At 43.3% G+C, this 25,732-nt stretch overlaps 1 protein-coding gene across 1 annotated transcript; it reads right to left on the bottom strand.

Annotated features, from left to right (window-relative positions):
* Window positions 1-1,523: 1,523 nt before the first annotated feature.
* Window positions 1,524-23,640, bottom strand: LOC110525549 (hepatocyte nuclear factor 1-alpha). Its single transcript, XM_021605757.3, is given in 11 exon segments — window positions 1,524-1,726; window positions 1,728-1,755; window positions 2,007-2,088; window positions 2,257-2,372; window positions 2,522-2,668; window positions 5,331-5,472; window positions 5,962-6,107; window positions 6,316-6,518; window positions 6,671-6,851; window positions 19,768-19,967; window positions 23,084-23,640. Coding segments are annotated over 11 exon segments (1,623 nt in total). The 5' UTR covers window positions 23,371-23,640; the 3' UTR covers window positions 1,524-1,635.
* Between the last annotated feature and the right edge of the window lie 2,092 nt (window positions 23,641-25,732).

Below are 25,732 nucleotides of genomic sequence, written 5' to 3'. Positions count from 1 at the left end.
GAGGTTGCAGAGCCCCCCAGGTGACGATTTACAAATTAAGCACTGGTTGGGTGTACCTAATAAACTGTTCGGTGAGTGTATGTGTTCATTGTAAAACGGGGATCAATGGCTCAGCAGTTTTTGCATTGATTTAGGTGAGGCTGTGTGTGACACCCTGTGTACTAAGTACACTGTTCAAATCAAATGTTCTGTCTAATAGTAAGGCAGCTTCTTCAAGTGACTAGACTGGTAATTGGCAGTGAGTCTCCCTGATATACAGTACCATTCAAAAGTTTGGACACACCTGCTCATTCCAGGGTTTTTCTTTATTTTTACTTATTTCTACATTGTAGAATAATAGTGAAGACATCAAAACTATGAAATAACACATGGAATCATGTAGTAACCAAAAAAGTGTTAAACAAATCTAAATATATCTTATATTTGAGATTCTTCAGAGTAGCCACCCTTTGCTTTGATGACAGCTTTGACATTCTTGGCATCCTCTCAACCAGCATCATGAGGTAACGGTCTCTCATGAGGACCGCAAGACTAGACTAGAAGACCCAGAGTTACCTCTGCTGCAGAAGAAACACGAGTAATGGACATTAGACCAGTGGAAATATATCCTTTGATCTGATGAGTCCAAATTTGAGATTTTTGGTTCCAACCGCTGTGTCTTTGTGAGACGTAGAGTAGGTGAACGGAGGATCTCTGCATGTGTGGTTCCCACCATAAAGCATGGAGGAGGAGGTGTGATGTTGCTTTGCTGGTGACACTCAGTGATTTATTTATAATTCAAGGCATACTTAACCAGGATGGCTACCACAGCATTCTGCAGCGATACGCCATTCCCATTCCCATCATTTGTTTTTCAACAGGACAATGACCCAACACACCTCCAGGCTGTGTAAGGGCTATTTGACCAAGAAGGAGAGTGGTGGAGTGCTGCATCAGATGACCTGGCCTCCACAATCACCCGACCTCAACCCAATTGAGATGGTTTGGGATGAGTTGGACCGCAGAGTGAAGGAAAAGCAGTCAACAAGTGCTCAACAAGTGCTTGTTGGAAATGCATTCCAGGTGAAGCTGGTTGAGAGAATGCCAAGAGTGTGCAAAGCTGTCATTCAGGCAATGGGTGGCTACTTTGAAGAATCCTTTTAACCCTTTTTTGGTTACTACATGATTCCATATGTGTTATTTCATAGTTTTGATCTCTTCACTATTCTACAATGTAGAAAATAAAGAAAAACCCATGAATGAGTAGGTGTGTCCACATTTTTCTGCAGCGATACGTTGCTTCAATATATCCACATAATTTTCCTGCCTCATGATGCCATTTATTTTGTGAAGTGCACCAGTCTCTACTGCATCAAAGCTTCATAGTTTTGATCTCTTCACTATTATTCTACAATGTAGAAAATAAAGAAAAACCCATGAATGAGTAGGTGTGTCCACATTTTCACTGGTACTGCCTGCATCTGGCAGAATGGGAAATATGGCTTCTCTGGAAAATGTTACTGCAGAGATAGTTTTTATGCAAATTTTGTGAATTTGTGTTGCGTCTTTATTCCAGTTCTCTACCTACTGTAAAACATTTAGTTTCACCTCCTCTACCCCCAGCCCTTCACATTACATAGTAGTTACATTCTGTTGCTACTGTGCAGTAGAGACCATATGTTCAGGAATGTAGGCGTTGATGTCTGCCGGCGAAGATGAGCGGAGGTGAGGTGGATGAGTTTCAGGGAGGATAAAACTCTAAGTTCCCAGAGGAAACTAGAAAAAAGCGATAGTAAGTTATTAGTTTCCAGGTTCTCTACTAACATTCCAATTACAAACCTGCATTTAAAATTCCCTATTTTCACTGCCAACTAGAGAATACCATGGGTTATATTTATATTTTACCATGGGTTAAATGACTTTGAAATATGTGTTACGCTAAGTTTTTTTTTTATGTCTTGAATCTCCCCTGTAGTGTCAAACTGCATCTTCACGGAAATATTTCACACCAGAGGGATGTTTCTTACCTGGCACAGGTGAAGGGGATTGCAGGTGTAGAGAGTCATCCTGGATGGGTTCTGTCTCCTCCTCAGGGTCTGTTGTCAGAATCTAACCAATGCAAAAGTAATTATCAGATTCAATCCACATTAATACTATTTCTGATCATTAGCCGGTGAGTCTAGACTTTTCTGTACCTGTATCCTATAACTTAGCCTATATGTAAGCGAATATTAATGGCGTCACTTTCATATTGGTTAATATTTGGCTTCACAGTACCTGTCTGACTGCGCTTAGACTGGTCAGTGTTCCAAGGCTGCTGCTGTCAGTGACAACCATGGCTTGGGACAGTAGGCTGGACGGAGGGTAGGGAGACATATCGGACTTGCTGTACACTGCAATGGAGAAATTGAGAGCAGGCGCAGAGATACTTTATGAAACCCTTGTTAGTTCTATTCTATTATGTCACGTATTCCTTGTTTCATAGATGTATTTATGTCAACAGGGCAAATGAAGGAATAACATGCTGCCACTGTGGCCTTACTGTGACATGGAAGCCCTGTCATGGTTGCCATGAAAGAACTGTGGCCCATATGATTCTGAAACTGCTGTGTGAGTTGCTGCTGGAAAGAGATTGGCTGAAGGGTGGTGAACCCGCCTCCCATGTTGTTGATGACAGGTACTGTTTGACCTGTTGACCAACAGGCCAGGAAAACATGGATTAGGCTACTTTGTAAATGTCAATTAAAGTTGATATCTGACAGTTTTCTGATCATCACTAGAAAAGGAAACGATACACTACAGTGGATATATAATATGCACAGACTTAGAGCCATTTGAGATGTTTTTATTGTACTTTTATTTAACTAGGCAAGTCAGTTAAGAACAAATTCTTATTTTCAATGACGGTCTAGGAACAGTGGGTTAACTGCCTGTTCAGGGGCAGAACAACAGATTTGTACCTTGTCAGCTCGGGGTACCCTGCCGCCCGCATGTGTAGAATTTGTATTTACAGTTGAAGTCTGAAGTTTACATACACCTTAGACAAATACATTTAAACTCAGTTTTTCACAATTCCTGACTTTTAATCCTAGTAAAAAATTCCCTGTCTTAGGTCAGTTAGGATCCCCACTTTAGTTTAAGAATGTGAAATGTCAGAATAATAGAAGAGAGTGATTTATTTCAGCTTTTATTTCTTTCATCACATCCCCAGTGGGTCAGAAGTTTACATACACTCAATTAGTATTTGGTAGCATTACCTTTAAATTGTTTAACTTGGGTGAAATGTTTCAGGTAGCCTTCCACAAGCTTCCCACAACAAGTTGGGTGAATTTTGGCCCATTCCTCATGACAGAGCTGGTTTAACTGAGTCAGGTTTGTAGACCTCCTTGCGCGCACACGCTTTTTCAGTTCTGCCCACAAATGTTCTATGGTATTGAGGTCAGGGCTTTGGGATGTCAACTCCAATACCTTGACTTTGTTGTCCTTAACCCATTTTGCCACAACTTTGGAAGTATGCTTGGGCTCATTGTCCATTTGGAAGACCCATTTACAACCAAGCTTTAACGTCCTGACTAATGTCTTGAGATGTTGCTTCAATATATCCACATAATTTTCCTGCCTCATGATGCCATTTATTTTGTGAAGTGCACCAGTCCCTCCTGCATCAAAGCACCCCCACTACATGATGCTGCCACCCCCGTGCTTCACGGTTGGAATGGTGTTCTTCGGCTTGCAAGCATCCCCCTTTGGTCATTATGGCCAAAACAGTTCTATTTTTGTTTCATCAGACCAGAGGACATTTCTCCAAAAAGTACGATCTTTGTCCCCATGTGCATTTGCAAACCGTAGTCTGTTTTTGTTATGACGGTTTTGGAGCAGTGGCTTCTTCCTTGCTGAGCAGCCTTTCAGGTTATGTCGATATAGGACTAGTTTTACTGTGGATATATATACTTTTGTACCTGTTTCCTCCAGCATCTTCACGGGGTCCTTTGCTGTTGTTCTGGGATTGATTTGCCCATCTCTAGGACACAGAACGCGTCTTCTTCCTGAGCGGTATGACGGCTGCGTGGTCCCATGGTGTTTATACTTGTGTACTATTGTTTGTACAGATGAACGTGATACCTTCATGCGTTTGGAAATTACTCCCAAGGATGAACCAGACTTGTGGAGGTCTACAATTTTTTTTCTTGAGGTCTTGGCTGATTTCTTTTGATTTTGCCATGATGTCAAGCAAAGAGGCACTGAGTTTGAAGGTAGGCCTTGAAATTCATCCACAGGTACACCTCCAATTGACTCAAATGATGTCAATTAGCCTATCAGAAGCTTCTAAAGCCATGACATCATTTTCTGGAATTTTCCGAGCTGTTTAAAGGCACAGTCAACTTAGTGTATGTAAACTTCTGACCCGCTGGAATTGTGATACACTGAATTATAAGTGAAATAATCTGTCTGTAAACAATTGTTGGAAAAAATGACTTGTCATGCACACAGTAGATGTCCTAACCGACTTGACAAAACTATAGTTTGTTAACAAGAAATTTGTGGAGTGGTTGAAAAAGTCTGTAATCTTCTGACTTCAACTGTATTAAGGATCCCCATTAGCTGCTGATAAGGCAGCAGCTACTCTTCCTCGGGTCCAGCAACATTAAGGCAGTAATGTTCTGAGCCAATTGTAATTTTCTGAGGGCCCTCTTTGTGGCACCTGACCACACAACTGAACAGTAGTCCATGTGTGACAAAACTAGGGCCTGTAGGACCTGCCTTGTTGATTGTGTTGTTAAAAAGGAAGAGCAGCGCTTTATTGATAGACTTCTCCCCATTTTAGTTACCGTTGTATCAACATGTTTTGACCATGACAGTTTACAATCCAGGGTTACTCCAAGCTGTTTAGTCACCTAAACCTTTTAAATTTCCACATTATTTAGTGCAAGATTAAGTTGAGGTTTAGTGAACGATTTGTCCCAAATACAATTATTTTAGTTTTTGAAATCTTTAGAACCAACTTATTCCTTGCCACCCATTCTGAAACTAACTGCAGCTCTTTGTTAAGTGTTGCAGTGATTTCACTCGCTGTAGTAGCTTATGTGTATAGTGTTGTGTCATCCGCATACATAGGCATGTCAATAGTAGTGGCATGTCAATAGTAAAGATTGAAAAAAGTAAAGGGCCTAGACAACTGCCCTGGGGAATTCCTGATTCTACATGGATTATGTTGGAGAGGCTTCCATGAAAGAAAACCCTCTGTGTTCTGTTAGACAGGTAACTTTTTATCCACAATATAGCAGGGGATGTAAAGCCATTGCACATATATCTTCCAGCAGCAGACTATGATTGATATTGTCATAAGTTACCAATGAGGAGAGAGGACTCTCCCAGACTCATGGCGCTGGGCAAGGAGGCCATGACGAGTCCCTGGGGGGGAGAAGGCGAGGCAGACAGACTGTGGAGTGAGGTCAGGGTGCTTACTGGGGGCAGTGGACCACCTCCTGATACCTGAGATGGGAAAGAGGGTGGTTGGCAGATAGTGACAACCACAGCCATAGATTACTGTGAGGATTGAGATGATTTGTAAACTCAAAGGTTTATGATGGAGGGAAGTATTGTACGATCTTACTAGTTTTATGCGATATGGCTTTGTAATTTCACTGGCTTACATGATGATCTATCACTTGTGATGATATGGATTGTGATCTCATTGGCTTATATTATGATGTAATAAATATGGTAGCCTCGTTTCACTGCCAATTTCGAGTCTCATAGCAAATTGTCTGAATACTTATGTAAATAAGGTATTTCTGTTTTTATTTTTAATACGTTTTGTAAAAATTCAAAAAACTGTTTTTGCTTTGTCATTATGGGGATATTGTGTGTAGATTGAGGATATGTTGGTATTTTAGAATAAGACTAACTTAACAAAATGTGGAAAAAGGGAAGGGGTCTGAATACTTTCCAAATGCACTGTATAATGGTAGGTGATCTCACTAGTTTGTGATAGTGTGTTTCCAGGAGTGTGTGGCTGGGCTCAAGTTGGATGGGGCTGGCCAGGTGGCCTCCCAAGCCTCGGTCTCCACTGCGACCCCTTGCTGATCCCAGACTGTCACATGGGATTTGCTGGCTGTACTTCATGCCTGGAAGAGTGTTAGGATGAGTTAGGATCAGGTGTTTCCTGGTATAAGGACATTTTGCACCCTGGCAGTCTTGGTTCTGTTCCTCTGTATCGTGGTACTAATAATAGTACATAACAGAACATCTGAGGACAACATGAATGATTAATTATGCTGTTTGTGGATTAAATTAATTAATATTTTTATTCACTTTGGTCTTAGTGAGTGATACCTTGCACAGGGCTGTGTGAGAGAGTGTGGTTGGTGGTGCTTGCTGATTGGCTGGTGTAAGGCGTATCGAATGCCAGTTTATGGCGGAATGCCTCCTCCTTGCGGCGGTTAGCAAACCAGTTGTACACTCGTACCTCTGTCACCAGGTTAGAGCCCAGTCCAGCCAGCTGGGACGGAGACACACCCCTCTGGAGACACTCAACCCTGAGGGAGAGTCAGAAAGGCCCCAGAGCAAGAAAAACATGTTTAAAAGGGGCACGCTAAAATTACAATGACAGCTCCTCCATTGCACTGAAACTGGGAACATTTCTTACCATTTCCATTATTTTTCATCTGACCCCTCCCCTCTATCTCACCTGTTACACTCCTCCACCAATCCCTCTCGCTCCTCTTTACTTGGGTTCTTCTGTCGTTCATAGGCGTGGAATAGGATTTGCTGGGAGGCGGGTCCCCATTTGAACCTGTTCCTCCGTCCTTTCCTTATGTCCTCTCCCTGCTCCTCTCCGGTCCCAAGGCCATGACTGGCATTGGTAAACTCTGCATGGAAAACATGCATATTTTTGTATTGTTCATCTGCTATCGTCATATTAATACCAGTATTTACATTAGTATCAGTATTATTCAGACAGGATTGTGTTATATATATTTTTAAACATAGGGATAATTCACAGGAACTTAATATGTTACATATTGGGTAATAACGGAATACATGTAACAGGGGTTACGTAATGGGCAATTGGGGCGGCAGGTAGCCTAGTGGTTAGAGCATTTGGCCAGTAACCGAAAGGTTGTTAGATCGAATCCCTGAGCTAACAAGGTAAAAGTCTGTGTTACATCCGTCGTCGGAATGAGACCAAAGCGCAGCGAGGAAAATGTACAGCTTACTTTATTTTAGATGAACACCCAAAAACCACAACAAACATAAAATTCTGCAGGGCTATACAGCAGCTGTGCAAAAACAAGATCCCACAAACTCAGGTGGAAAACAGGCTGGCTATGTATGATTCCCAATCAGAGACAACGATAGACAGCTGCCTCTGATTGGGAACCATTCCTGGCCAACAAAGAAATATAAAACTAGAATGCCCACCCAAATCACACCCTGACCTAACCAAATAGAGAAATAAACAGGCTCTCTAAAGTCAGGGCGTGACAATCTGTCGTTCTGCCCCTGAACAAGGCAGTTAGCCCACTGTTCCTAGGCCGTCATTGTAAATAAGAATTTGTTCTTAACTGACTTGCCTAGTTAAATAAAGGTTAAAAAAAATATATTTAAAAAAATTACATTCCACGGTAACGGAATTACTCTTTGACTTTAAAATGTATGCCAAACAAAAAACATTGATTTCAAAGTTTAACAAACCATTCAACTCTATACACAAGGACTACTTTGAACAATGTACACAGACAATTGAACAAAAACACATTTACTAGAAGAAGTGTGCAGATGCAAAGTTTGTTTGGTAACAGAATTACGGTAAAATCTCCCTCAGTTTTTTATGCGTTCACGTTTACCAAAAACGGTTAAATATCTGCTCTGAATTAAGATTCAAAGATGGCTTCAAAAATAACTGGGTGTCAGCTATGACATGGCACCTTGAGTTTGAAAAACAAATATTTTGGTTATTGAACTACAGTAAGTGAAGTGGTTTTACATCTGGCAATGGAATTATGGTAACGGAATTCAGGGCCAGCTCTAACCTTTTGGGGGCCCTAAGTGAAATTGCGTGCCCTGTTGGTAATTCAACCATGATTACTACAAGTTTAGATAGCTGAGTATACAAATTTACCAATTTGAAATGTTGTTGCTGACATGCCAGTGTTCATTTTGTAACCAATGAATGACGAAAAATACTTGTCAACGACCTATTCCTGAAGCCCTGGAAAAAAAACATTTTGAAAAAAATGTTCAACCTTTATTTAACTAGGCAAGTCAGTTCAAATCAAATTCTCATTTACAATGATGGCCTAAAAAAAGACCTAACTATTACAATTACTTATAATTTTATGCTGAACAAAAATATAAACGCAACATGGAACAATTTCATTGATTTTACTGAGTTACAGTTCATATGAGGAAATCAGTCAATTGAAATAAATTAATTAGGCCCTAATCTATAGATTTCGCATGACTGGGAATACAGGGCCTCGGGATCTCGTCACAGTATTTTTGTGCATTCAAATTGCCATCGATAAAATGCAGTTGTGTTCGTTGTCCATAGCTTATGGCTGCCCATACCATAACCCCACCACCACCATGGGGCACTCTGTTCACAACACTGAGATCAGCAAACCGCTTGCCCACACGACGCTATGCACGTGGTCTGTTGGATGTACTGACAAATTATCTAAAATGACGTTGGAGGCGGCTTATGGTAAAGAAATTAACATAAAATTCTCTGGCAACAGCTCTGGTGGACATTCCTGTAGTCAGCATGCCAATTGCACACTCCCTCAAAACTTGAAATATATTTTTTTATTGTGTTGTGTGACAAAACTTCACATTTTAGAGTGGCCTTCCATTGTCCCCAGCACAAAGTGCACCTGTGTAATTATCATGCTGTTCAATCAGATTCTTGATATGCCACACCTGTCAGGTGGATAGATGATCTTGGCAAAACCAATTTGTGCACAACATTTTAGAGAAATACGTTTTTTTGTGCATATGGAACATTTCTGGGTTCTTTTATTTCAGCTCATGAAACATGGGACCAACACTTTACATGTTGCATTTATTTTTGTTCAGTGTAGTTGACGAAAATGGGACGAGACAATAATTCCATGTGAGACTAATGGACATTACATTTGACATGAAGCGCCTTTTATCTGTTTTGTCCAATCCTAAGAATGCATGCAGAATATTTCATGCAATTCTTGGCAGAATTGACTTCTCTCAGTTGCACGGTCTGATTGAGCTAATCTGCCCAGCTCTCCCGCACAGCTCCCAAGCGGTCACTTCAGTCACTCATCAATCTTTTTGAACTGATGCGAAGCCAGGACACTTGACTTGTAACTGACCTCATCTAGAAACAATGTTTACTCTCTCTTACTTTCATGTAGGCTAGTTTTACTTTCCTCACATTAGAAGCTCTATTTTCCCGTGTGCACTACTACTCTCTCATCTGTGTTCCCGCAGTCCGCAAATGCAAGTTGCGGATGTTGGGTTTTTTTGTGCAATTTGTTGAAAAAAAGTAATACTTCTAGCATTTTTGTAAAGCTCAAATTATCCCCTTTCAAGGAAACCATTGTTATTTACACCCTTGATGGTTATGATGGGGAGAAAATCAGAGCTGTAAATTGTTGAACCTGTAGCCAAGGCTTTATAGCAGAGATCATCAACTAGATCAGGTATTCCCAAACTGGGGTATGCATACCCCCAGGGGTACACACAATGCCGTCAGGGGTACGCCAAATAAAAATGTGATTCACTTTTTTTTTTTTTTTTCTTTTTTTCCCCACATTTTCATACAGTCCATTTATATTTTCCAACATGGTTATACATTTGGGTGAGGTTTTTTTCTTGCCTGAGTAGCCTCGTTTCACTGCCAAAAATAAAATGAAACCATCTAGTGTTGAGCGAAATAACAACACAATGTCAAATACAGGTAGCCTAGTCAAATAATTAACATCCAATCACATTAACCGTTACTCTCTCGCAGGAATTCCACTAACGGTCTGTACGTAGCCAAACGTAGCTGTTGCTCATTCAGTTTGAAAATGGATATATGGTCAAAATAAAAAGTATGGCCCGAGTCCATAGAGACACATACCAGCTCTACTGGTAGTACTGCTACTACCAGCAGTACTACACCTGCACTTGTCGACGACACAAGTTGCTCTGCTAGCATCAGTAATTCTACATTTGTTGTAAGCCCAGCTAGCATGGACACTGACAGTAGCTCCCTTACCCGGAAAAGCACCAAACAACAGACAGAGACGTTGGACCATCAAAGAGGCGCAAATTTGATGAACTACATTGATTTGGGCTTCACTTATATTGGGAGTAGTGCCTTTCCTTAGCCACAGTGTGTTATATGTGCAAAAGTACTATCTCACAACTCGATGAAACCTTCACTCTTGCGCAGACATTTAGAAACAAAACAGGCCAATTTGAGAATTAAGACTACTTTCGAGTAGTAAGAAGTGTATAAAAGCAACAGATACCATTAATAAGAAAGGGCTAGAAGCGTCTTATATGGTGAGCTACTGAGTGGCTAAGACAGGCAAGCGCCATACTATTGTGGAGGATTTAATTCTTCCTGATGCCATGGCTATGGCAGTGACACTGCTGGGGGAAAAGGCCCAAAAATCTATACAGACAATGCCTTCATCAAACAATACTGTTTCAAGACGCAGTGACATGGCAGGAGATATTTTGAAACAATTACTGCTTTGCATACAAGCCAGTGAATTCTGTGCGTTACAGCTGGATGAGTCATCAGACGTGGCGGGCCTGGCACAGCTCCTGGTATATATCCGTTACATTTATGGGAGGTCAATTAAGGAAGACATCCTCTTCTGGAAACCAGGACAACAGGAGAGGATATTTTTAAAGTACTGGACAGCTTTGTGACATCAAATGGACTTTGGTGTTCAAGATGTGTTGGTATCTGTACTGACGGCGCAAAAGCCATGACAGTGAGACATAGTGGAGTGGTAATGCGCATGCAAGCAGTTGCTCCAGACGCAACTTGGGTACACTGCAGCATCCACCGGTAGGGTCTTGCTGCCAAAGGAATGCCTGACAGCTTGAAAGACGTTTTGGACACTACATTGAAAATGGTTGACTTTGTTAAAGCAAAGCCCCTGAACTCTTGTGTATTTTCTGCACTATGCAATGATATTGGCAGCGATCATTTAACGCTTTTACAACATACAGAAGTGTGCTGGTTATCAAGGGGCAAAGTATTGACACGTTTTTTTGAATTGAGAGATGAGCTTAAAGTTTTCTTTACTGACCATGATTTTCACTTGTCTGACCGCTTGCATGATGACGAGTTTCTCACACGACTGGCCTATCTGGATGATGTTGTTTCTCCCGTGAATTATCTGAATTTAGGATTATAGGGACTTTCCGCAACTGTATTCAATGTGCGGGACAAAATTGAGGCTGTGATTAAGAAGTTGGAGCTCTTCTCTGTCTGCATTAACAAGGACAACACACAGGTCTTTCCATCATTGTATGATTTTTTTGTGTGCAAATGAACTCAAGCTTACGGACAATGTCAAATGTGAGTTGGGTGCGCAATTATGCAGGTACTTTCCCGAAACGGATGACACAAACAACTGGATTCGTCAGCCTGCCTCCAGTCCACTTACCGATATCTGAACAAGAGAGCCTCATCGAAATTGCAACAAGCGGTTCTGTGAAAATTGTATTTAATCAGAAGCCACTGTCAGATTTCTGGATTGGGCTGCGCTCAGAGTATCCTGCCTTTGCAAATCACACTGTTAAGACACTGATGCCCTTTGCAACCACATACCTATGTGAGAGTGTATTCTCAGCCCTCACTAGCATGACAACTAAATGCAGGTGCAGACTGTGTGTGGAAAATTATTTAAGACTGAGACTCTTTCCAATACAACACAACATTGCAGAGTTATGTGCATCCTTTCAAGCACACCTTTCTCATTAGCTTGTGGTGAGTTATTTACATTTTTCAATGTACAAATAAGGTTTTATATGTAAGATGGTTAAATAAAGAACAAAGTTATTAATTATTATTATATTATTATTTGTGCCCTGGTGATATAAGAGCTCTTTGTCACCTCCGACTAGCCGGGTCGTGACAAAAACTCACACTAATTCTTATGTTTACTAAATGTATCATGTGTGTGGCAGGCTTACCATGGTGGCAAAACAACATTTGAGAGTACGCTGACCCTGGTGCTAGAGGAGGTGCGCAGCTGGAGGTTGAATGTTTGAAGGGGTACAGGACTATAAAAGTTTGGGAACCACTGAACTAGATTAATCCACGGGCCGATTTTTTTAGAGAGTGGCTAGTCGGGGTCCGGAACATAATTACAAATATTTTGTAGACTGCAAATTGACCGCAAGAAGCCCAAACAGATATAATCTTTGACTAAAACATTATCATTTCAAACCTTGCTTACATTTGTATACTGTCACATGTCTCTATTATGCATGGGAATACATGGGAACAAAATGCTTAAATTAAAATCCCTTTGAGTTGATTTCCTGGTCTTTTTACAGTCTTTTAAGTCCAAAAATGAAGAATTGCAAGGCCAAATAAAACCATTTGGCCCGCGGGTCGCTAGTTTGGGAACCCTACTTTATAGCCTATATGGTTAAATATGGCTGGCATTGGTTACAATCTGCCACATTATCAATGTTGCCAATAAAGGTATAAGAGGGGACAGTAGGCCTAGATGGACGAGGCTATCTGAATGTGCACATAATGGAAGTTAGAGGTAGCCTAAATATTCATTATTTGATACAAAAAAAAATGCATTGACTTATTTGACAAAAACCAGACTGAAATTGTCCAGAGTTTTAGTCAACTAATAATAACTAAAACTAAGGATGGATAAAAATGACTCAAATGTGATTGACTGAAAAAATGAATTTTTAGACTAAAACTAAGACTAAAACAAAATCTAAAATAGCTGCCAAAATGAACACTGTGACATGGGCTAATTGAGAGACTGTCAGTGACTGACATAAGAAGAGAAACTACTGATGCACAACCAAATGTAGATATTGCACCTTTAATGTTGTACTATTCTAACTCTCGACTAAGTTCCTTTTTTTTAATAAGAATCATTTGAGTCGGGGCCCCATAACAAGTGGCGCAGCAGTCTAAGGCACTGCATCTCAATACAAGAGGCGTCACTACAGTCCCTGGTTCGAATCCAGGCTGAATCACATCTGGACATGATTGGGAGTCCCATAGGGCGATGCACAATTGGCCCAGCGTCGTCCGGGTTTGGCCGGGGTAGGCCGCCATTGTAAATAAGAATTTGTTATTTTCTGACTTGCCTAGTTAAATAAATAAGTTAAAAATAGCGGTCACTTATGTAGCTTATACCTGGAACCAGCCCTGACATCATGGGTCTCTGATCTGTAAGCTACTATACAGAAATGCATAATTATGGACAGGAATATCATGGTGATGTATCCTGAATAGGTACACATTTGGGTATTATTCTACACACTGGCTATTACTGTAAGGAGCTCTGGCCCCTAACAAGACCACATTTGGTTTGTCCGGACCAGACTAAATCTTAAACAATCATAGACGTCTATGTTTCACAGGTTTGGACATCACAGTACAGCACAGTAGAGTACAGTACAATACAGTACATCACGGTAGAGAAAAGTAGATATGTTAAGTACAGTATACTGTACCCTACTCTAGTGTGCTCTACTGTACTGCACTCTGTTCTCTACTGTGTTCTACTGTACTGTGCTCGCCAAACTTGAGAAACATAGTCTATGATTGGTTCAGATTTGGTCAGGCCAGGGCGGGCTGACTGAATTTCAACTACTTTTGAACGCCCATGGACGTCCGGTGTCGGGCAGTGCTCAATGGGTGAGGATGCTTATTACAGTAAATGGAAAGAGGGTAGGTGGTAGGTGTCATGGTAGGTGCCAGTAAGAGCTGGGAGAGGTGGCATTAACTGGAGAGAGAGAGTAGAGCAAGAGAGTGGCAGAGTGAGAGGAAGTGGTTGTCCAGACTTTTTTCACAGTCTTGTTTTGACCACGAAATGACAGAGAGAAAAAGTTATGAGCTGAACATAACAGTATGCCAGTGGAAGGGAGGACAGTGGCAACTGAGATCCAACTGTGGTTTGGGACTACTATGATTTCCCATTGTAGCCTATTTAATTTGTAATGAGTGCACTGGGAGTCAGGAAGCAAGTTCAGGGAGTGCATCATTTAATAAACAAAACAAGAAACATGAACAACGCACAGACAGGAAACTGAAACGGATACAATAACACCTAGGGAAGAAACCAACGGGAGTGACATATATAGGGAAGGTAATCAGGGAAGTGATGGAGTCCAGGTGAGTCTGATGACGCGCAGGTGCGCGGAACATGGTAACAGGTGTGCGCCATAACATAAAGAGCAGCCTGGTGACCTAGAGGCCGGAGAGGGAGCACACGTGACACAATTGCAGTAATTCCGTTAAAGATTTGGTAACAGAATTGAGTTTTAATGACTTAATAAGTCATTAAGAGACAGCAGAACTATTTTTTTGACAGGGGTTGCCTGATTTAGATATGTTTCTGCTTATAATTTCCTTCATTTTGGTAGGATATTTGTTAGTTAACTTGTCTATTATTAGATACATGCAGTTTCTCTTCTGCCATTAGGCTATATGTTGCCCTAGAAGACTAAATAAAACCTTGCTCTTCAAAAATAATGTCATAGATCGATAGAATGAATGCTTCAATCCAGTTGACATATGTGAAGTTCTCAGTCATATTTGCTTCTTTCGCTGAGCAAAGACTTTTAGGGACCAGGAAGAAAATGCAATAAATAACAACAAAAAAGCTTTTCTATGCTAAATTTCCAAATGACATCAGTTTGACCGGTTGTAAGGAAATAGAGAGCTGTGAAAATGAACCAACATGTTTCTGATAAGATTTCAGTTTGGCTTGAATGCATATTTTATGTGGTTGAGTTGTCAGCGTTTATGATGCTGATAAAGATGGCACAACCAACAGACGGTAACTAACTGCACATTCGAATTCTCCTAAGCTTTCAGCAAAGAAAGAAATCATATTTCTCCATTCCTTTTCCGGAGTCAAAATTTAGCCTACATTTTGGTGTCTTTTTACTGCAAGAAATAATTTATTCTGCAGGAGTTAATATTAAGGCTATATTAGAGGTTATAGACCTACAGTCAGTGTCCAGATTTCAGTTTCCATTTAACCCATCTGAACAGTAGACTACAGTTCCCTTGACGTGCCATAGGCCTATTTGAAGTCCCTATCTTATGACTTTAGAATGCCTCACATAACATCGCCGGCACTGCTATCATCCTCTTTTACCACTTCACCAAATCTTTCCCAAACAGTCTATTTTTCTGGCCCTCCCTTCTCTTTTTCAACTCTCAATTTCACAGCTTTTATCTTATTGAGTTAAAATCAGATTGTTATTTTTTGCCTCAGTGGATGAACATGAACTTTTTCTACCTGTAGCTTAATTAGGCTTATAGGCTTCACACTAACGCCATATAACCTCAATGAGGTCTGTCCAACGCTGGTCCGACCAAGCTGACTCCACACTCCAAGACTGCTTCCATCACGTGGACTGGGAGATGTTTCGTATTGCGTCAGATAACATTGACGAATACGCTGATTCGGTGTGCGAGTTCATTAGAACGTGCGTTGAAGATGTCGTTCCCATAGCAACGATTAAAACATTCCCTAACCAGAAACCGTGGATTGATGGCAGCATTCGTGTGAAACTGAAAGCGCGAACCACTGCTTTTAATCAGGGCAAGGTGTCTGGTAACATGACCGAATACAAACAGTGCAGCTATTCCCTCCGCAAGGCTATCGAACAAGCTAAGCGCCAGTACAGAGACAAAGTAGAATCTCAATTCAACGGCTCAGACACAAGAGGCATGTGGCAGGGTCTACAGTCAATCACGGACTACAGGAAGAAATCCAGCCCAGTCACGGACCAGGATGTCTTGCTCCCAGGTAGACTAAATTACTTTTTTGCCCGCTTTGAGGACAATACAGTGCCACTGACACAGCCTGCTACGAAAACATGCGGTCTCTCCTTCACTGCAGCCGAGGTGAGTAAGACATTTAAACGTGTTAACCCTCGCAAGGCTGCAGGGCCAGACGGCATCCCCAGCCGCGCCCTCAGAGCATGCGCAGACCAGCTGGCCGGTGTGTTTACGGACATATTCAATCAATCCCTATACCAGTCTGCTGTTCCCACATGCTTCAAGAGGGCCACCATTGTTCCTGTTCCCAAGAAAGCAAAGGTAACTGAGCTAAACGACTACCGCCCCGTAGCACTCACATCCGTCATGAAGTGCTTTGAGAGACTAGTCAAGGACCATATCACCTCCACCCTACCTGACACCCTAGACCCACTCCAATTTGCTTACCGCCCAAATAGGTCCACAGACGATGCAATCTCAACCACACTGCACACTGCCCTAACCCATCTGGACAAGAGGAATACCTATGTGAGAATGCTGTTCATCGACTATAGCTCGGCATTCAACACCATAGTACCCTCCAAGCTCGTCATCAAGCTCGAGACCCTGGGTCTCGACCCCGCCCTGTGCAACTGGGTACTGGACTTCCTGACGGGCCGCCCCCAGGTGGTGAGGGTAGGCAACAACATCTCCTCCCCGCTGATCCTCAACACTGGGGCCCCACAAGGGTGCGTTCTGAGCCCTCTCCTGTACTCCCTGTTCACCCACGACTGCGTGGCCACGCACGCCTCCAACTCAATCATCAAGTTTGCGGACGACACAACAGTGGTAGGCTTGATTACCAACAACGACGAGACGGCCTACAGGGAGGAGGTGAGGGCCCTCGGAGTGTGGTGTCAGGAAAATAACCTCACACTCAACGTCAACAAAACTAAGGAGATGATTGTGGACTTCAGGAAACAGCAGAGGGAACACCCCCCTATCCACATCGATGGAACAGTAGTGGAGAGGGTAGCAAGTTTTAAGTTCCTCGGCATACACATCACAGACAAACTGAATTGGTCCACTCACACAGACAGCATCGTGAAGAAGGCGCAGCAGCGCCTCTTCAACCTCAGGAGGCTGAAGAAATTTGGCTTGTCACCAAAAGCACTCACAAACTTCTACAGATGCACAATCGAGAGCATCCTGGCGGGCTGTATCACCGCCTGGTATGGCAACTGCACCGCCCTCAACCGTAAGGCTCTCCAGAGGGTAGTGAGATCTGCACAACGCATCACCGGGGGCAAACTACCTGCCCTCCAGGACACCTACACCACCCGATGTCACAGGAAGGCCATAAAGATCATCAAGGACATCAACCACCCGAGCCACTGCCTGTTCACCCCGCTATCATCCAGAAGGCGAGGTCAGTACAGGTGCATCAAAGCTGGGACCGAGAGACTGAAAAACAGCTTCTATCTCAAGGCCATCAGACTGTTAAACAGCCACCACTAACACTGAGTGGCTGCTGCCAACACACTGACACTGACTCAACTCCAGCCACTTTAATAATGGGAATTGATGGGAAATGATGTAAATATATCACTAGCCACTTTAAACAATGCTACCTTATATAATGTTACTTACCCTACATTATTCATCTCATATGCATACGTATATACTGTACTCTATATCATCGACTGTATCCTTATGTAATACATGTATCACTAGCCACTTTAAACTATGCCACTTTGTTTACATACTCATCTCATTTGTACATACTGTACTCGATACCATCTACTGTATCTTGCCTATGCTGCTCTGTACCATCACTCATTCATATATCCTTATGTACATATTCTTTATCCCCTTACACTGTGTACAAGACAGTAGTTTTGGAATTGTTAGTTAGATTACTTGTTATTACTGCATTGTCGGAACTAGAAGCACAAGCATTTCGCTACACTCGCATTAACATCTGCTAACCATGTGTATGTGACAAATAAAATTTGATTTGATTTGATTTTGATATAGCCTATAAATTGCAGAACAATTATACATTTATGTTCTGAGGGCAAAAGGGGGGGGAGTATTCAATGGTTTGTACACTCAGTGTAGATTTATGGTAATTAATTGTGAATATTAATGAATGAGGTAGTCATGATTTGACATACACTACCGTTCAAAAGTTTGGGGTCAGTTAGAAAAGTCCTTGTTTTCCATGAAAACATACATGAAATTAGTTGCAAAATGAATAGGAAATATATTCAAGACTTTGTAAATAATTATTTTTAATTTAAATAATAATTGTGTCATTGAAACTTTGCTTTCGTCAAAGATTCCTCCATTTGCAGCAATTACAGCCTTGCAGACCTTCGGCATTCTAGTTGTCAATTTGTTGAGGTAATCTGAAGAGATTTCACCCCATATGCTTCCTGAAGCACCTCCCACAAGTTGGATTGGCTTGATGGGCACTTCTTACATACCATACGGTCAAGCTGCTCCCACAACAGCTCAATAGGGTTGATATCCGGTGACTGTGCTGGCCACTCCCTTTTAGACAGAATACTAGCTGACTGCTTCTTCCCTATATTGTTCTTGCATAGTTTGGAGCTGTGCTTTGGGTCATTGCCCTGTTGTAGGAGGAAATTGGCTCCAATTAAGTGCCGTTCACAGGGTATGGCATGGCATTGCAAAATGGAATGATAGCCTTCCTTCAAGATCCCTTTTACCCTACACAGATCTCCCCCTTTACCACCACCAAAGCACCTCCAGACCATCACATTGCCTCCACCATGCTTGACAGATGGCGACAAGCACTCCTCCATCATCTTTTCATTTTTTCTGCGTCTCACGAATGTTCTTCTTTTGATCCGAACACCTCAAACTTAGATTTGTCTGTCCTTAACACTTTTTTCCAATCTTCCTCTGTCCAGTGTCTGTGTTCTTTTGCCCATCTTAATCTTTTATTTTTATTGGCCAATCTGAGATATGGCTTTTTCTTTGCAACTCTGCCTAGAAGGCCAGCATCGCCTCTTCACTGTTGACATTGAGACTGGTGTTTTGCGGGTACTATTTAATGAAGCTGTCAGTTGAGGACTTTCTCATACTAGACAATCTAATGTACTTGTCCTCTTGTTCAGTTGTGCACCGGGGCCTCCCACTACTCTTTCTATTCTGGTTAGAGTCAGTTTGCTCTGTTCTATGAAGGGAGTAGTACGAGATCTTCAGTTTCTTGGCAATTTCTTGCATGGAACAGCCTTCATTTCTCAGAACAAGAATAGACTGATGAGTTTCAGAAGAAAGTTCTTTGTTTATGGCCATTTTGAGCCTGTAATCGAACCCACAATGCCGACGCTCCAGATACTCAACTAGTCTAAAGGACAGTTTTATTGCTATTTTAATCAGAACAACGGTTTTCAGCTGTGCTAACATAATTGCAAAAGGGTTTCCTAATGATCAATTAGCCTTTTAAAGTTATAAACTTGGATTAGCTAGCACAACTTGCCATTGGAACACAGAAGTGATGGTTGATGCTAATGGGACTCTGTACGCCTGTGTAGATATTCCATCAAAATAAATTAGCCGTTTCCAGCTACAATGGTCATTTACAACATTAACAATGTCTACACTGTATTTCTGATCTTTTCTTACGTTATTTTAATGGACAAAAAAAATTGCTTTTCTTTCAAAAACAAGGACATTTCTAAGTAACCCCAAACTTCTGAACGGTAGTGTAAATGTTACACTTAGAGAGTCCATACTGTAATGTCATATTGCAGTACAGGCAGGGTCAGCTTATCAGCTGGCCAAATACTCACGCTGGCTAATCTTGCCCTGCTTCCTGACATACCAGCTGTATAGAGCAGCCCGTTTCTGGTTCTTCATGGGTGTGCCTTTGTTGAGGTGTTGGGAGAGATGGGACTGGTTGAGGCCTGTGGACTCAACCACCTCTCTCTGGGGGAGGTTATGCTGCTGCATGTAGCTCTTCACCAGTTTTGCCACATGCCATGGATCCTTCCTATCACACACAGACACATACACACACAGACAAAACTCATGCGCATAAAGGGAGGGAGGGAAAGAGAGGGATGTTGGCAAGAGATAAGGGGACGCACAGTAGGGCAAAGTCCAGCTCTCTCCGGTCACTTGAAATAATACCCAGAAACATAGCCTACTTGCTGTGACACAAACCTTCATGGCTAGCAATAGTACATAACATAGCTATTATGTATATTAAAATATACAAAAGTTATCTATGTTTGATACATTTTGATACTAAGGCATGATTGGTCAAGTTCTGTGTTTTCATGCAAATGATTGTACAATTGCCAACTTTAAGCTATATACAATGAGCAGTTATACCATAATATGAGGTATGAAAAAATGAAATGGCCTTCCAAATTGTAGTAAATATTGACTAACATCTGTTCTCTCTCACACACACACACACACACACACACACACACACACACAGTAAGTACACACACACACACACACACAGTAAGTACACACACACACACAGCACATTTCTGTTCATCTTAACCCATGCATGCAGTTCATTCAATGATAGAAAGGGCCAGAGAATAATGCTGGGTAATTAGTAATCAGAAAAGGAGGAACCCTCCTTTAAATCCACCTCAGAGGCCGAGAGAGATCTCATAAAGAGGAAGAGGGGGCAGGAGAATGAGGGAGGAGGTGTTCAGTGGAGCAGGAGAATAAGGGAGGGAGTGGAGTAGGAAAATGAGGGAGGGAGTGGAGCAGGAGAATGAGGGAGGAAGGGGGGAGTGGAGCAGAAGAATGAGGGAGGAAGGGGGGAGTGGAGCAGAAGAATGAGGGAGGAAGGGGGGAGTGGGGGCAATAGAATGAGGGAGGAAGGGGGAGTGGAGCAGGAGAATGAGGGAGGAAGGGGGGAGTGGAGCAAGAGAATGAGGATGGAAGGGGGAGTGGGGGCAAGAGAATGAGGGGGGAGTGGAGCAGGCAAATGAGGGAGGAAGTGGGGAGTGGGTGCAAGAGAATGAGGGAGGAAGTGGGGAGTGGGGGCAGGAGAATGACAGAGGAAGTGGGGAGTGGAGTAGGCAAATGAGGGAGGAAGTGGAGAGTGGGGGCAGGAGAATGAGGGAGGAAGGGGGAGTGGAGCAGGAGAATGAGGGAGGAAGGGGGGAGTGGAGCAGGAGAATGAGGGAGGAAGTGGGGAATGGAGCAGGGGAATGAGGGAGGGGTTAGGGGCAGGAGAATGACGGAGGAAGGGGGAGTGGAGTAGGCAAATGAGGGAGGAAGTGGAGAGTGGGGCAGGAGAATGAGGGAGGAAGTAGGGAGTGGAGCAGGTTAATGAGGGAGAAAGTGAGGAGTGGAGCAGGAGAATGAGGGAGGAAAGGGGGAGTGGTGCAGGAGAATGAGGGAGGAAGGGGGAGTGGATCAGGTTAATGAGGACGAAAGTAAGGAGTGGAACAGGCAATTGAGGGAGGAAGTGAGGAGTGGAGCAGGAGAATGAGGGAGAAAGTGAGGAGTAGAACAGGAGAATGAGCGAGGAAGTGGGGAGTGGGGGCAGGAGAATGAGGGAGGAAGGGGGAGTGGAGTAGGCAAATGAGGGAGGAAGTGGAGAGTGGGGCAGGAGAATGAGGGAGGAAGTAGGGAGTGGAGCAGGTTAATGAGGGAGAAAGTGAGGAGTGGAGCTGGAGAATGAGGGAGGAAAGGGGGAGTGGTGCAGGAGAATGAGGGAGGGGTTAGGGGCAGGAGAATGACGGAGGAAGGGGGAGTGGAGTAGGCAAATGAGGGAGGAAGTGGAGAGTGGGGCAGGAGAATGAGGGAGGAAGTAGGGAGTGGAGCAGGTTAATGAGGGAGAAAGTGAGGAGTGGAGCAGGAGAATGAGGGAGGAAAGGGGGAGTGGTGCAGGAGAATGAGGGAGGAAGGGGGAGTGGAGCAGGTTAATGAGGGCGAAAGTAAGGAGTGGAACAGGCAATTGAGGGAGGAAGTGAGGAGTGGAGCAGGAGAATGAGGGAGAAAGTGAGGAGTAGAACAGGAGAATGAGCGAGGAAGTGGGGAGTGGGGGCAGGAGAATGAGGGAGGAAGTAGGGAGTGGAGCAGGTTAATGAGGGAGAAAGTGAGGAGTGGAGCAGGAGAATGAGGGAGGAAAGGGGGAGTGGAGCAGGAGAATGAGGGAGGAAGGGGGAGTGGAGCAGGTTAATGAGGGAGAAAGTAAGGAGTGGAACAGGCAATTGAGGGAGGAAGTGAGGAGTGGAGCAGGAGAATGAGGGAGGAATGGGGGAGTGGAGCAGGAGAATGAGGGAGAAAGTGGGGAATGGAGCAAGGGAATGAGGGAGGAAGTGGGGAGTGGGAGCAGGAGAATGAGGGAGGAAGGGGGAGTGCTTTATCTATGTTTGATACATTTTGATACTAAGGCATGATTGGTCAAGTTCTGTGTTTTCATGCTAATTGTTGTACAATTGCCAACTTTAAGCTATATACAATGAGCAGTTATACCAAAATATGAGGTATTTGTTGTAGTTTGAAATGTGGTGAAAATGAAATGGCCTTCCAAGTTGTAGTAAATATTGACTAACATCTGTTCACACACACACACACACACACACACACACACACACACACACACACACACAGTAAGTACACACACACACAGCACATTTCTGTTCATCTTAACCCATGCATGCAGTTCATTCAGCGATAGAAATGGCCAGAGAATAATGCTGGGTAATTAGTAATCAGGAAAGGAGGAACCCTCCTTTAAATCCACCTCAGAGGCTGAGAGAGATCTCATAAAGAGGAAGAGGGGGCAGGAGAATGAGGGAGGAAGGGGGGAGTGGGGTAACAAATTTGATAAAGACCAAGAACAACTCACTTATTTGTACTCTTTTCTTGGTGAGAAAACATCAGGAAAAGATAGCAGAAAAGAAAGAGAATGGAAAACAGAATCAAGTAACCACCCAAAATGTATTTGTTTTTAAATAATTTTTAACAAATGAGTTGAAAGCTTGTGTGAGAAAATAAAACCACAGCAAAGGGATGTGCCAATTTTGTTGTTGTATTACTAGATGAGGTTTGATGAAATGAAGAGATTGATGTGTATGTTGTTAAGGAGAGGATAGGGTGGAGGGCAGAGATTTGGGAGCTACTTACTGCAGAAGTTGGTCGACCAGAGCCCTCTGTCTGGCTGCCTCCTCTGAGGGTAGTGCCTCCAGCTCCTGGAATATTGGTGGTGGAAAATCCATTTCTCCCTCCTCCGAACTCTCTCCATCTCCCCTGTCCCCCTTCTCTACTCCAGGGGTGACCCTCTCTTGCTCCAGTTCTTCCAGTGCTTGGACCAGGACCTCCCGGGACAGTCCAGAGCCCAGCAGTGCCCAGATAAGCTCATTCTGGAGATTAGTCAGACGCCCAGGGCCCCATTTCCTCTCCTCTCCCTCCATTACACTGTTGCCTAAACCTTACCTCACTAGCACAACACACAGACTACGCAGGCCACAGGTCACAAACATACACATATTCACACACTAAGACAGACACACTGCAGTCAAGCGCTTACACAAAAGACGAAGAATTGTGGCTTCTGGAGTCATTACCTTTCTGTCTTTCTTCAGTTCAGGAAAATACATTTCATTTTCCCCCATTCAATTTTCTTCTTGTCTCGTTCTGAGCTATCTGGTTTAAGCCCTCCACCTGCTGTTAAGCTTTCAAATGTTTATTTTTATTTTTTATCTTCCTCCCCCTTACTCCCCATGTGCTCTCTTTGAACTTTGTCCCCATCTCCCTCCAATCCTAAAAGTGAGCAAAGTGCAGTCAAAAACTCTAAATGAAAATAAACTTTTCCTGTCACATGCACATTCATACAGGTTCCTTCCTGTATAACACACATACATGAAAGGTTAAAAAAATAATACAACCATTACAAATTATAATGTTCATTTTTTTTCAATATATTCAAAATTGACACAATTCATTATGACACTTATAGATATTCATTTTAGGATCCAATAAGGATGACAGCAAAATTAATATTTGGCCTGCCTTGATGTAATTTACGGCTGGTTACACTATACTATACTATTTCAAATAAATTGTAATGTAAAAGCCCAATGGAATGGATGTTGAAGCTTAACGTTTATCATGAACATGTCATGTATTGTCATGTTGTGTCTTGTTTCTGTCCTTTCTCTTCACCCTGTCTCCCTCTGCTGGTCGTTTTAGGTTACCTTTTCTCCCCCTCTTTCCCCCAGCTGTTCCTTGTCTCCTCCTAACTACCTCGTCACCCCTTTTCCCACCTGTTCCCTTTTTCCCTCTGATTAGTCCTCTATATCTCTCTCTGTTTTTGTTTCTGTCTTTGTCGGATTCTTGTTTGTGTTATTCATGCCTGAACCAGACTATCGTCATGTTTGCTGCAACCTTGTCCTGTCCTGTCGGAATCTGCCGGTCCATCTGAGCCTACCTATGTTTTGTCATTAAAGAAGCTCTGTTTACGTTAATTCGCTTTTGGGTCCTCATTCACGCACCGTAACAGAAGAATCCGACCAAGAATGGACCCAGCGACTTCGGATCCTCTCCACTCAGCCGTCGAGATCCAGGGAGCGATGCTAGGCAGACACGAGCAGGAATTGTCTGCTGCTCGACATGCCGTTGAGACCCTGGCCACCCAAGTCTCCAACCTCACAGAACAGGTTCACCATCTCCGCCTCGATCCACCGGCCACTTCCAGGGCTTTCGAATCTCCGGAGCCCAGAATCAATAACCCGCCGTGTTACTCTGGGGAGCCCACTGAATGCCGCTCGTTCCTCACCCAGTGTGATATTGTGTTTTCTCTCCAGCCCAACACTTACTCCAGGAGCACTGCTCGTGTCGCCTACGTCATATCTCTCCTTACTGGACGGGCTCGTGAGTGGGGCACGGCAATCTGGGAGGCAAGGGCTGAGTGTACTAACCAGTATCAGGACTTTAAGGAGGAGATGATACGGGTTTTTGATCGATCTGTTTTTGGGGAGGAGGCTTCCAGGGCCCTGTCTTCCCTATGTCAAGGTAATCGATCCATAACAGACTACTCTATTGAGTTTCGCACTCTTGCTGCCTCCAGTGGCTGGAACGAGCCGGCTTTGCTCGCTCGTTTTCTGGAGGGTCTCCGCGCAGAGGTAAAGGATGAGATTCTCTCCCGGGAGGTTCCTTCCAGCGTGGATTCCTTGATTGAACTCGCTATTCGCATTGAGCGACGGGTTGATCTTCGTCACCGAGCTCGTGGAAAGGAGCTCGCGTTCTCCGTTGCCCCCCTCTCCGCATCACTACCATCTTCCTCTGCCGGCTCGGGTGCTGAGCCTATGCAGCTGGGAGGTATCCGCATCTCGACTAAGGAGAGGGAACGGAGAATCACCAACCGCCTCTGTCTCTATTGCGGTTCTGCTGGTCATTTTGTCACTTCATGTCCAGTAAAAGCCAGAGCTCATCAGTAAGCGGAGGGCTACTGGTGAGCGCTACTACTCCTGTCTCTCCTTCAAGATCCTGCACTACCTTGTCGGTCCATCTACGCTGGACCGGTTCGTCAGCTTCCTGCAGTGCCTTAATAGACTCTGGGGCGGAGGGCTGTTTTATGGACGAGACCTGGGCTCGGGAACATGACATTCCTCTCAGACAGTTAAGGGAGTCCACGGCCTTGTTCGCCCTGGATGGTAGTCCTCTCCCCAGGATTCAGCGTGAGACGCTACCTTTAACCCTCACTGTTTCTGGTAATCATAGCGAAACCATTTATTTTTTAATTTTTCGTTCACCTTTTACACCTGTTGTTTTGGG

Source organism: Oncorhynchus mykiss, chromosome 6 (assembly GCF_057628025.1).
Source record: "Oncorhynchus mykiss isolate SJ-2025 chromosome 6, ASM5762802v1, whole genome shotgun sequence".
In the NCBI taxonomy this organism is placed as follows: domain Eukaryota; kingdom Metazoa; phylum Chordata; class Actinopteri; order Salmoniformes; family Salmonidae; genus Oncorhynchus; species Oncorhynchus mykiss.
This window is presented reverse-complemented; position numbering and strand designations above follow the sequence as displayed.